Raw genomic sequence first — 13,009 nt, 5'->3', positions numbered from 1 at the left:
GTCAGCATCAGGGCCTGTGCCTCTTGGGAGCTGCTGGGCTAAAGACCATGGGAAGGAGAAACTCGAGTCCTGGCTTCACAGGGCTGTGGGGAAGTGAAACTCAGGGGCGAAGGAGGGACCTAGTCACTTCCTCTCCCCGCCACCCGCAGCCCCTGGTAGGCGGCTCCAGGACACCCTGCACCCTCTTCTCCCTTTTGCCTCAGATGGGTTGGAGGGAGTGGACCCCACCCCAGTCCTCTCTCACCCAGGTATGGTGCTGACCGTGGACGTAGTTGGGCCGGCGCCCTGGGGCTTCCGCATCTCCGGGGGCAGGGATTTCCACACGCCCATCGTGGTGACCAAGGTAAGGGTTGGTTCCAGGAGATACGGAGCTATCCCCAAGACTTAGGTGCACGCTGTCCACTGCTGTACCCTCGGGTGCTTTTTGTTTGGTTTTGTTCTGGAACTGAGGCCTGCTGTTAGTGGTGCTGGTCTGGGGGGCAGGGGCCGAGAGCTGGGCCCTGTTATCACGGGGATGTGGAGGCGACTTCAGAAACAGGCTTCTAGGGAGTGAAAGGGAGTGGGGCAAGGCCACAAGGCCAGGGCTGGTCCTTTCTCCTCTGTCACTAGCCCTGCACCTGCCGGCGGCCATTTTGGGTCATTAAACTCAGAGCTTTTGAGAGTTCTTGGCAGTTTCCTCCTGACCCAGGCCCAGGCCAGGAGCGTCAGCTGGGAGGGTGGTGTGCAGGCAGCAGCCTGCTAGGTATGGTCTGCACAGGCAAGACTATGTAGCCGAACGTATTTCCCAGCTCAGGTCCTGAAAGTCGGGCTTCCTGCATTCCTTGGCTGCTGAGGTTAGAATGCCGGTGGGGGGTGCGGGAGTGGGGCTGCCACAGCAGCTTTTGGAGGGGATTAGCTGGTTAGCTGGGCAGACAATGGATGGCACAGAGAAGGGTGTCAAAGGTCCAGCCCAACTTCTGCGTTTCTTGGGCAGCCCAGGGAAGTGCCCTGTGCTCCATCTGGCCCCCAAGCAAGCGCACCACTGTCCCAGTGTGGTACCCACAGACTCAGCAGCTCCTGCTCCTTGTCAGGTGACTGAGCGTGGCAAGGCAGAGGCTGCTGACCTCCGGCCTGGCGACATCATCGTGGCCATCAATGGAGAGAGCGCAGAGGGCATGCTTCACGCTGAGGCCCAGAGCAAGATCCGCCAGAGTGCCTCACCCCTGCGACTGCAGCTGGACAGGTAGGCCCTCTGTCTCTCCCGGCTGCCTCTCCCCTCTGAGACTGCTGCCTGCAGCTCTAGCACAGCTCAACCTGGCCTTCCCAGGTTCTTCTGGAACATCTTTGAGAAGATTCCGGGCTCTGGGCCTGCAGCAGGGCAGAGGGAAATGGGGCAGGCTGAAGGATGTCCCTCTGGCCAGCTAGGTGAAGGTGGGCACCTGGCTGGGCATGCAGCTGCAGGCTGGGCAGGGTGAGCTGGCACCAGCCACCTGGAAGCCCGGGTTTGACTGGTTCCCAAGAGTGTGCAGGGCACAGGGTGTGGGCCTGAAGTGGGTTGAAGAGGGGAAACTTCCAGGTAAGGTGCGCCGGAGGCTGGGTCTCTGGGACCCCTGCCGCTAAGAGGAGGTGCCCTTTGTATAGACGGAGGTGGAGAGAAGGCATCTAGGGTGCAGTCTTCATGGAGCTCTTCTGTCCCTCCTCGCCGCCACTCTGGGCCCTGCTGTGAAGGTGGATTCCTGGCTTGTGGGGTTTTGAGCCTGGAGGCCAGGGTTGTGGGAGAAACAGGTGGCTCCCTGGGGTGTGGCATCACGGTGAGTCAGGGTTCAGGAACGTTGGGAGATCCCCCCGTCAGGAGAGCCCTCTGGGCAGGCCGGGAACCTGCCTCTCTGCCACCAGCCCACTGCCAGGCTCTCTCCAGGGCCGCCTCCATGCCCCCTCCCTCACCGGGAGGCCGTCTCCCAGGGTGCTGCAGAAGCCAGCTCCCACGATCCTCCTCCCCTTCCTGCCACTCTGCCCTGAGTGTTTGCAGGAGTTGGACCCCGAGGAGGAGGCTGGAGAGTACCTCATGGCATCTGGGAATAGGACCAAAACCTACAGGAGGCCTTGGTCTGGGGTGGAGGAGGGGCCCAAGCTGCTGACGCCATCACTTCCTCTCAGGTCCCTCTTGGAGGGACCCGGCCTGGCAGGGAGGTTGGCCTGCCCACGTCCTGCAGGCCTCCAGCTCCACTTGGGGTAAGTCGAGGCTCCGGCTTGCTCCTTCTTTTGCAGAGCCCCCTCCTCCCTCCTCCTGGTCCTCCGGGAGACATCTCCGACATTCAGAACTCTGGAGCAGGAAGCAGGGCTCTGGGCTGGAGCCAGAGCTGAGCTCCCCTGACTCTGACCCTATATCCCTCCCCAGGGAGGCAGATGTTCCTGCTGACCAACATCTCTAGAAATGGCCAGATGTCCAGGAACAGCGTAGCTGCAGTAATGGTGTAGTAGGGATAGGAGGCGGTGTCTCTCCTCACCCTTAGCCAGTTCCCACCCTCCAACGACCTCCTGTTCAAGGCTGCAGCTAGCTTCACTAGGGACGGGGTTCGGGAAGGGGGTCCCCGGGAGTTGGGGTCCCTCTCAATGGGAGCTGGCCTGCCTGTTGCCCCAGTTCTCCAGGTCTTCAGCTGGAGGGAAAGGAAAGGGGGCCAGTTCTACCCAGCTGACGGCTGGAATGCCTGAGGAAGGGGCCTATGACCCTCTCAAAGGCCTGAAGGGGACAAACCCATGGGTGCAAGAAAGTGGGCGTCTGGTCCAGCCACTGCTGGGCTTTGGGCTTTGGGGCAACTCACTTTCTTTCTCTGAACTTCAGCTTCTCTGTTGGTTAGACTAGAGAGGATTCTTTACATGAAATTAACCATCACCCCCAACATTGACATCCCTGACCAGTGACGAGGTCTAGATAAAATAATAAGAAAAAAGAGGGGAGAGGGGAAATGTAAGGAGTTTCTAACAAAGTTGAATATATTGAATGTTTTACGAAAATTATGTTCTTTCTACTTTGTAGAGTTATTCTGTGCTTTAAGAAACAGTGGTAGCTGAGTGTGGTGACACTCTACTCTAGTACTTGTGAGGCTAAGATAGCAGGTTTGAGGCTAACCTCAGCAACTTAATGAAACCTGGTTTCAAAATAAAAAATATAAAGGAAGAGCCGGGCGTAGTGGCGTACACTTGTAATCCCCACGCTTGGGAAGCTGAGACAGAAGGATCGCACAGGTTCAAAGCCAGCCTCAGCTACTTAGCGAGGCTTTAGCAACTTAGACCCTGTTTCCAAATAAAATAGAAAAAAGGTCTGGGAGTATAGCCCGGAGGTAGAAAGCCTCTGGGTTCCACCCTCAGTACCACCAAAAAAAAAAATTATATATATATATGAAGGGCTGGAGATGTAGCTCAAAGGTAGACTGCCCAAGTTGTTCAATCCCTAGTAACACACACACACACACACACACACACACACACGAGAGAGAGAGAGAGAGAGAAAGAGAGAGAGAGAGAGAGAGAGAGACACACACACAATAAAAGAAACAATATCAATGGTGGTCAGCCAGGAGGCATGGTAACATAGGTCTATAATCCCAGTACTTGGAAGGCTGAGACAGGAAGACCACAGGTTCAAGGCCAGCCTCAGCAACTTAGCGAGACCTTGTTTTCTTTTCTTTTCTTTTTTTTTTTTTTGGTGGTACTGGGGTTCCTGGAAGCCCTTCTACCTCCGGGCTACACTCCCAGACCTATTTTATTTTTGGAAACAGGGTCTCCTAAGCCAGCGCGGCTGGGTTTGAACCTGCGCAATCCTCCTGTCTCTGCCTCCCAAGCGCACGGGGGTTACAAGCGTGTGCCACCATGCCCGGCCTCAAGACCTTGTTTTCAAAAGAAAAGAAAAAGAAGAAACAACAGTGGCCATTGATGATAGTTGTTTGTTTTGTATTTGGCAAAGTTAAACATTGGCCAAATGTTCTGAATGTTTTGCTGGTCTTGAGAGCCAGGGCTGGGGATGGCATTGCAGGGTGGAGGGGTTGGCGGCCCAGGACCTCTGAGATGCTCCCATCCCTCTGTTATCCCTCAGGTCTCGGGCTGCGTCTCCTGGTCAGACCAATGGAGAGGGCTCTGTGGAAGTGCTGGCAACTCGATTCCAGGTAAGCTGGTGCCTTCCAGCCAGGGGCCCCAGCAGTGACCGCCCCAAGAGCCACGGCCAAGGGAGGGCGGCTGGTGGCTGAAGTGGGCGGCCAGCTCTCCCTGTGGCACCTCTCTCCACAGGGCTCCCTGAGGACCCACCTGGACAGTCAGTCCTCCCTGAGGTCTTCCTACTCCAGCCCGGCTTCCCTCAGCCCCCGGCCAGCAAGCCCCTTCTCTACCCCGCCCCCAACCAGCCCACTGGCCCTCGCTGGAGAGGGTGCGATTGGCCACAGGTGAGCGCAGCAGGTGGGTCCCTGGCTCCCCTTCGGCATCTCAGCGTTTAGAAGACCCTGGAGCCCCCGCTCCTCCCTGGGGCAGGCCAGGTGGAGCTGTGTGCCCACACTGCCCTCCTCCCCACTTCAGTTTCCAGAGTCAGATACACTCGCCGGGCCTCGCTGCTCCTGACCGCTTCTCCTACGGGGGCCGCCCCACAGGCCGACAGGTGAGGATCCCTCCCGGGTGCCCCTGGGGCTGTAGGCAGCTGGTGCCACCTGGGCAGCCTGCAGGGCCATCTCCTAGCGACAGGTGTGCTCCTCCCCTGAGCCAGAGAGGCCATGGCTTCTGATGGGCCCAGTCGCTCCTTGTTCCTCGCCCGCCTCCCAGCCAGCCACCTCCCCCTCGTGCTGGCCTCCTCCTCTCCCAGTGTTTCTCTTGGGCTGGGGAGGAAATAGTTTTGCTGCTGTTGTTGGGATGAGTTCCTTTAGGCTCTGGCTGCATCTCTTGAACACATTCCTCTCCTTTCCAAGCCCCCAACTCCCACCCCCCCAGCCCTCCTTCCTCCTCTGACTCAGCCTGGAGAACCCCCACGAGACTGCGGTTCTGCCCCAAGCGGTGCTTGGCCATTTCTCTGCCCTCCCTTCTTTTCTGGACTCCTCTTCCACCCTGGTCCCCATGTCTACTTGATGGCACTCTCCCTCCCCTGGGGCAGGGGTGAGGAGGTGAGGGCGTGAGGGAGCCAGCTGTGCTGGGCCACGGCTGCTGGGGGCACGTCCAGCCTTTAGGGTGAAGGGGATGAGGCCCAGCTGCTGTATGTAGTCTTACCTCCGGGTGCATTCTGCATTCCAGAAAGCAGAGCCTTTGGGGGTAGCTGGCAGAGGTTACTAGGAACTGGGGGGCTCTGGAGAAGGAAGGGGCAGGATCCTCAGGGGACTGCCCGTGGAGGGGCTTCCTAGTGACCCACCATGACCAGCCCAGCAGGTATTGTGGGCACTGAGATGTGTTTTGTGAGATCTCTGTCTCTAAGGAATTTAAGATGAAGCTCTTGAGATAACACAAACATTCAAAACAATTTTGGAACAATTAGACACTAGGCAGTGTGGTATTAATTACAAAAGCAGGAGGTGTTCTGGAAGGGGAGAGATAAATGTGGGTTTGGGGTCCCCCAAGAATGCTTCAACAGGAATTTTGCAGGACACTGGAGTGGGGACAAGGTCAGGTTTAGATTAGGGAGTGATGGACAGCTGTCAGACGCTCTGAGAGATGGGGAGATAGTAGTCCAAGTGAGACCTGGCTGTTTGGGCCTGGGAGGACTTGAGCTTTGGACCCAGACAAGTCAGAAATGAGCTTGGCCTGGCGCCGAAGGATGGGTTCCTCCTGAGTGCCTTTGGCCGGAGCCTGCTAGGAGCTGTCACCTCACCAGGCGCCTGGTGCTCAAGGACAGGCCTTCCCACTCCTTCCTGCAATGTCCCCAGTCTCGGCACACAGATGTGGGTGGCATGCAGGAGTGGGTCTCAAACTAGCAGCAGCTCCTGGGAGTCAGTAAATGCAGATTCCCATTTAGACCTGCTACATAGGACACGGGGAATAGGGTGGTGATCTCTGTTTTAACAAGCCCACATGTTGAAAGGGCTGGTGTCAGAAGACCCGGGTTAGTCTCACCTCTGTTGCAAAGCCTGGGACAGGCCCCCCGCCCTCTCCGGGCCTCAGAGCCAGACTAGATGCTCCGCGTTCCCGTCTGTGACCCTGAGGACTCCCGTCATCACGTCAATCCTCTGGCAAATATTTATCGAGCAGCTGCTTCATGTCAGGCACCCTTTGGGCTCTGGGGATGTATTTGTGGAAAAACAGAGAGGAATTCCTAACCCCCAGGCTGTGCTGATGGGTGCAGGAGTCCCAGGGTCTCGTGGCTTCCCTTTGAGAATTACTGTATTTCAATGTCTCAGAGGCTCAGAGTCCATGAGAAAGAAGCACATTGGTTCTGATTAAATTCCTAAACTTAGTTAACCACAGAATTTCTCCCAGGACCCCACCTACCCCCAACCCACTACTCACTGTGAACATCCCTGTGTCCCCCAAAACACACTTGGAGCAGTGTCGGCTCTAGCTGCGCTCTTGGGCAGGCAGGCAGCATTGCCGAGCTTGGAGATGCAGGGGCTTTGTATGAAGGCTGAACAGGAGGGGAGGAGGCGGATGCAGGCCCCCCCACCTCTGAGGGTGTTGTCCCTTGCCCCCAGGAAAGGACTGTGGGCGGGAGGGGGTGGCTGGGGTGCAGTGGGCTCGTGGCTGGCTGGGGCTGCAGAGAGCTTTGGGACCCCGCCAACCCTTTTGGAAACTACCAGTTGCCTCCTCCAGGCGAGCACACGCCTTGGTGAGCCCATGCCAAGGGCTTACCTCTCTCTCTGGCTGGGAATGAGGACGTGGCTCCTTCAGGGAGCTGGGGCTGGATGTCAGCCCTTCCTCTCCCCTGGGCCAGTGTCCTGAGCAGGGCACACTCTGATCTGTCTGGAGATCTGACATTGTTGGTTGTTCTTGTGTGTGGTGCTAGGGTTCGAACCCAAGGCCTTGTGAATACACAGCAAGTAGGTGTTCTGTTGCTGAGCTACACCCCAGCCTGGGATTATCCTTGAGGACCTGAGGACACCATCTCACAGTCTTCAACTGACTGCAGCACTGGGCTGTATGTGGGTGCTGGGGCGTGGAGTCCCAGCCCTATCTGTGACCCCCATAGGGCTTGAACCAGCTGTATGCCCTCTGATCCTGGGGGCCCTTGCCTGACCCTGGGGCCTCCTGACCTTGGGGCCCCTTGCCTGTAGAGCATTGTGTTAAAGAACCCCAAGAACAGAGGAGAAGGAACTGCTGGAAGAAGGTCGGTGGGTCAATGGTCTTGGGCTGTCCCTCCTCCTCCTCCTCCTCCTCCTCCTCCTCCTCCTCCTCCTCCTTCCCCTCCTCCTCCTCCTCCTCCTTCTGGTACTGGGGATGGAACCCAGGGGCTTTCTACCCTAGACCTATTTATATCTTATTTGGAAGGTCTCACTAAGTTGCTGAGAGCCTCACTAAGTAGATAAGGCTGGCTTCAAACCTGCGTGATCCTCCTCAGCCTCCCAAGTACTGGGATTATAAGTGTGAGCCACCACGCCCGGCCTGAGTTGTCTTTATAAGACTTCCAAGCTTTCTCTTTGTTCTAAGGGATCATGCAATATTTTATTATTTTTTTATTTTATCGGTGCGTTGCAGTTTCACATCATAACGTGGTTCACAGCAATGGTGACGCGCATGCATGTGGCGCTTGGCAGGCCTTTCCCCGGCTTCCTCCCCACACCCCCTTCCCGCACAGGACACTGAGATTGACCTTGGTATTCTCACCTTCATACACAATCACAGTGGAAGTGATTCCTTCACGGGTCCTCGCCCTCCTCCTTTCCCCAAGACAACTTCCCTGGCTCCACCGCCGCCCCCCCCCCCCCCATGATCTGAAGTCACCGTCCATTGTATCCCAATGACTCCCTCGCTTCTGCATATGAGAAAAAACACGAACATTTTAACTTGGCTCCATAATTCATCAGTGACTTTGAAGTTAAAATCGAGAGAACTTGGCTTCTCAGGATCTCTGCATTGCGCCCTGGGCTCTGGGGCTGCTGGCTGCCCGAGGCTTCCCTTTCTGTTAAGTGGTACCTTTGGGAATGGCGGCGAGGAGCAGGGGGAGGGGAGATGGGGTGCAGGCTGGAAACTGGCCTTGAAGTGAGATTTCCCTGCTTAGAGCAAGTATAATAGTTCAGATGGACTTCTCGGGGTGTGGCTCAGAAGGCTTCCCCTGAAGCTCAGCGGGGCAGGACGAGAGAGACCGGAGACCTCCAAGGGCCGCTCAGGGAACAGCATGTGGGTGCACAGGGCCAGCTCAGCCTCTGCCCTGACACCTGGGGAGCTTGACCACTTCACCCTTCAGTTTCCGGGCCTCCCTGCAAAAGAGTCAGCATGCATCCTCTCTGCCTGTTGTGTGAGACGTCCCTGACCCAGTGTGTCACATCTTTGAGGACAGGTGGCATGATCTAACAGAGAGGGATGTCCCCAGGGCTGTGCAGAGCTGGCCACCCGATTTCTTCGCCTATCCGTACCCACTGCCCTTGCAGAAGCCATGCGTCTCTGTAGCTGGGCACTGGCTGTCCTCCCCTCTGGTGCTCAGCATCCCTGTTGCCCTGGTTCTGGGGGGCCCGGCCACTCAAGGTGTCTGCTGGTCAGCAGGGGCTGGGCGCCCCCTAGCGCTGGTCCTGGGAACGGCGTTTGGCAGCGCCCTCGGGGCGTTGGCCTGGCGGCCCCTGGCTCCTCCTGCTTCTCTTCCCCCACAGGCTGGCTTGGGCCGCGCAGGCGACTCGGCAGTGCGCGTGCTGCCGTCCTCCCCCGTCCCCCGGTCCTTCAGCCCCAGGTTAAGGTACCAGCAGGTCCCGCAGGGTCGGGTGGGCTCCTGGAATGCCCAACGGGGACAGGTGGGAGGCTGCTTCTGTAGAGGGATGAGGGTCTCCGACTCTCAGCCCCCACACCCTCCCCACTCTGCTCCTGCCCCACACCTGTCCTAACTCCCTGGGCACCCCACCCTCCAGTGTGGACTCAGAAGCGGGGAGCTGCCTCCTGGAAGAGGACTCAGAGGTATTCAAGATGCTGCAGGAGAATCGTGAGGCGCGGGTGGCCCCCAGGCAGTCCAGCTCCTTCCGGCTCTTGCAAGAAGCCCTGGAGGCGGAGGAGAGAGGTGAGAACCCTGGGTCCCCAAGAAGGGCTCCCTAGAGGAAGCAGGACTTGATTGGCCCTGAAAGAAGGACAAGACTGCCACAAACAGCCTTAAGATGGTGGCCTGGGAGCACAGTGGAATGCGGAGGCTGGCAGCCAGAGGGCTGTTGGTGTTGGGCAGGAGAGAACAGCCCAGCCTGCAGCCTGGAGGCAGCAAGGAGGGCAGGGCCCTGTGGTGAGGGCCTTGGGAGCGAGGCGGATGAGTACCCGCAGCAGGCCAGTCAGGCAGATTGTGCCAGGTAAGTCACCACAGCGGGCAATGCAGGTCAGGTGAAGCAAGAATATAATGTGTGGGTTGAAGGTGGCCATGACCCCGCCTCTGCCCCCGGAGAACTCTGTTCCTGGGGCAGATAGGCCTGGCCAGCACCCAGGGGGCTGTGGGATGTCCCTCCAGGCCAGCAGGTGAATGCTTTTTAGAGCAGCAGAGAGGCAGTGTCTGGTCCAAGGGAGAGAGGAGAAGGGAGAAAGTGGGCAAGGCAGGAGAGGGATGGGCATTGCAGGATGCCCTGTTCCTGGTGGCTGTCCCAACTCTGATGCATAGCTCCCACGGGCGTTTTGCAGAAGTATGAGGACTGTGTGAAAGGATTTAGAGCTAGACTTCTTTCTTTTTGGTATTGGAGATGGAACTCAGGGCTCTATCAATGAGCTACATCCCCAGCCCAGGAGCAAATCCTGTCTCTCCTAACCCTGAGGCCTCAGAACATGGTGACTTCATCCTGGGAGCCTCAGCATCCTCAGCTGCTGCAGGGACAGCAGCTGCCCAGTATTCCTGGGCTCCAGCTCAGCTGCAGTAACACACACAAAAAGCCTTTTGAACGCTGTACAAAGGCACCATGGCCCTGTTACTGTCTAGCATTATTATCTACCCATATCATCAGGCCTGGGTCACAGGAGAGGGAACGCCCACTTTGTCTGATGTCAGGTACTCAGCTCAGAGGCTGCCAGTTGGCCTTAGAACAGACTTGGCCTTGGCCGCGCTCCACGCTCTCCATCTGGGGTGGGGGCTGCTTGATCGGCTCGGCTCTCTTCTTTATGGGCGCTTAAGTCCCTGAAGCAGTCCCTGTGTCAGCAAGCGCCTTCTGCAACAAGCCTGGGAGCAGCCCGGGAGGAGCAGCAGTGTCACTAAACAGCTGGATGCTCTTGCGGGAGGGTGAGTTGCCCGTCCATATCCCGCCCCCAGGTGGCACGCCTGCCTTCCTGCCCAGCTCACTGAGCCCCCAGTCGTCCCTGCCCACCTCCAGGGCTCTGACCACCCCGCCCAAGCTCCACACCTGTGAGAAGTGCAGTACCAGCATTGCGTGAGTGGGGGTGTGGGGAGGTGGGGTGCAGGGGGGGGTGTCCCTGAAGGGAAGCCCTGCCAGTGGCTTCAGGTTGGGCTCTTTGCAGCCTGGGCTAGCTGCTTCCTGTGCACCTCCTCTTCTCCTTCCCCTCTCCTCCTCCCCACTTCCTTTCCTCTCCCCAGAGGAATGAGGAATGCTACCGCTTCAGGCTTCTTTTCCATAATTTCCAAGCTTTTGAAATCTGTAGAGGCACCTCCTCCTCCTCCTGGAAAATCTCGCCCTCCCCCTCCGGCCCACTGCGGGCTGAATTTTCCAGAGGCAGGCCCTTTCTCTCAGTGGGTGGCATTAGGATGCTGAGCCCCCCTCCTGAGAGTCAGGTGACGCACTTTATGAAAGCCCATCTGGGCCCTGGCCTGCACCTTGCTCATCTACACAATGGGGTGACACTAACTAGTCGCCCTGCTGTGCAGAGGTGAGGAAAGTCAGTGTTTCCCACAGTGCCCTGCTGTGCAGAGGTGAGGAAAGTCAGTGTTTCCCACAGTGCCTCACTAAGATGCTGCATCCGGGTTCCTGGGGGCCCTTAATTAAGCAGATAGCAGGTCCACCCCAAAGTTCCCTCCTCAGAGGCCAGTGGGCCTGAGAATGTGTACTTCTAACTTGTGTCTCATGATCGGGAGGATCACGGTTCAAGGACAGCCTCAGCTACTTAGTGAGACCCATTGCAACTCAGTGAGAACCAGTTTCAAAATAAAGAAAAAATAAGAGCCGGGCATGGTGGCACATGCTTGTAATCCCCGCCCTTGGGAGGCTGAGACAGGAGGATCGCACAGGTTCGAAGCCAGCCTCAGCTAGTTAGGCTCTCAGAAACTTAGTGAGACCCTGTTTCCAAATAAAATATAAAAAAGGTCTGGGAGTATAGCAGGAGGTAGAAAGCCTCCCCCAGTACCACCAAAAAATTAAAAAATAAAAAATAAATAACAGGAGGTAGAAAGCCACCCCCAGTACTACCAAAAAATAAAAAACTAAAAAATAAAGAAAATTAAAATAAAGAAAAAATAGGGCTGGGGGTGTAGTTGAAGGTAGAATGCCCCTGGGTTCCATCCCCAGTACCGCAGAGAGAAGTGGGGGGCAGCCCAGCCCAGGAGGCGGAGCTCTGAGGACCTTGCTCCTGTCTGTCCATCCTGTCCCTGTGCCCTACACTGACTGATGGCTCTCCCCACCCCGCAGGAACCAGGCCGTGCGCATCCAGGAGGGGCGGTACCGCCATCCCGCCTGCTACGCCTGTGCGGACTGCGGGCTGAATTTGAAGATGCGCGGCCACTTCTGGGTGGGCGACGAGCTGTACTGTGAGAAGCATGCCCGCCAGCGCTACTCCATGCCCGCCGCCCTGGGCTCCAGGGCCTGAGCCCTGCAGCACCTTCGGTCATGGCCGTGCCGGGACAAGCTGGCAGGGAAGGGGTGATGGTGGGTGGTGGCTCTTCCGTGAACTACGTAGGGGACCTGAGTCCCCTCTGCCCTTGCTGGGTGAGGCCAAGGGCTGGGCCCTGTCTCAAGCTGTGGGCACCAAGGGCAGCCCAGCCTCCCCAGCCTTCCCCTGCAGGTCAGGCACTCACCACACACTGAACAGAGCCACTGCATTTGATACCCATGTACAGGGTGGAACACTTGCAAAAGTATCTAGAAGGAGAAGGGTGGGCCAGAGGCTAATGATATTCACTGTGCAAAGTTTTTGACATATGTGCTATATAAATATAAATATATATATATGGACAAAATGTAGATGCCGTTCTCTCCTCCCTTCCGCAGCCCTCCTCCCTTCCGCCAGGTGGGCTGTCTCTACTAGCTTCCTGCTCCTTCTCACTTCCCCTCCTCAATCCACCTGCCAGGTGCCCCTTCCTGACATCCCCAAAGAGAAGGCCCACTCTTTATGGTGGGATGTGTGCCTACTTAGCCCTTTGGTCAAAACGCCTGTTTTCCTGTTAGCCCTTGGACTTGGGAGGGAATGCGTTTCCCACCAGGGATCGGGAGAGGGTTGGGGATGCTGGGAGGCAGGAACAGAGGACCCAGGGGAAGCCTTCTCGGTAAGACAGCCTCACACTCCTCTGGGCTGGGCTACCTGTACTTGGCACTGGGCTGGGCTACCTGTACTTGACACGGATGCTGCCAGCCCAGCTGAGTTACACAGGTGAGTGGGGTGGGCAGGAGAGGGGTGCAGTGAAGGGGATGTGGAGGGGTGTGGTTTCTAAAGCACCTTCTGCTGCATCCAGCAACAATGATCGCCGTCATTCATCTTGGACCAGGTTGCCCTTGCCTCTGCGAGGGAAGGGCTGAGCCTCACAACCCAGCTGAGCTCCACCCTGAGGGATCAGCACCCACCAAAAGCCTAGGCTCCAGGCCAGGCTGGACTTGCACCTGCTACCTGTTCCCTGGGCGACTTTATAGGCTTCATTCACTTGGAGAAATAACAACTACAAACTATGGTCTCAGCCACGCTAAATGTGCCTTGCCCTGATGGGGTGCGTTTGAGTGAACGTGGGGGGGCAGTGGTC

The 13,009-nt window shown here is 57.3% G+C and overlaps 1 protein-coding gene across 3 annotated transcripts; it reads left to right on the top strand.

Moving 5' to 3' along the window:
- Positions 1-250: 250 nt before the first annotated feature.
- On the top strand, positions 251-11,865 carry PDLIM2 (PDZ and LIM domain 2; the record flags this gene model as incomplete). 3 transcript variants are annotated; one of them, XM_080709991.1, is made up of 9 exons in its annotated part: positions 251-343; positions 1,071-1,222; positions 4,073-4,142; positions 4,264-4,415; positions 4,546-4,624; positions 8,745-8,821; positions 8,997-9,142; positions 10,361-10,478; positions 11,688-11,865. In XM_080709991.1, the coding sequence occupies 9 exons, from the start codon at positions 251-253 to the stop codon at positions 11,863-11,865; spliced, it is 1,065 nt and encodes a 354-aa protein (XP_080566117.1). The 3 variants fall into 3 exon arrangements, with proteins under 3 accessions (XP_080566117.1, XP_080566118.1, XP_080566119.1); XM_080709992.1 differs by having other exon boundaries at positions 8,745-8,827; positions 9,018-9,142; XM_080709993.1 differs by lacking the exon at positions 10,361-10,478 and having other exon boundaries at positions 11,688-11,761.
- Between the last annotated feature and the right edge of the window lie 1,144 nt (positions 11,866-13,009).

The sequence above is a fragment of the Muscardinus avellanarius genome, assembly GCF_963383645.1.
Source record: "Muscardinus avellanarius genome assembly, chromosome: 14".
NCBI lineage: Eukaryota > Metazoa > Chordata > Mammalia > Rodentia > Gliridae > Muscardinus > Muscardinus avellanarius.
This window is presented reverse-complemented; position numbering and strand designations above follow the sequence as displayed.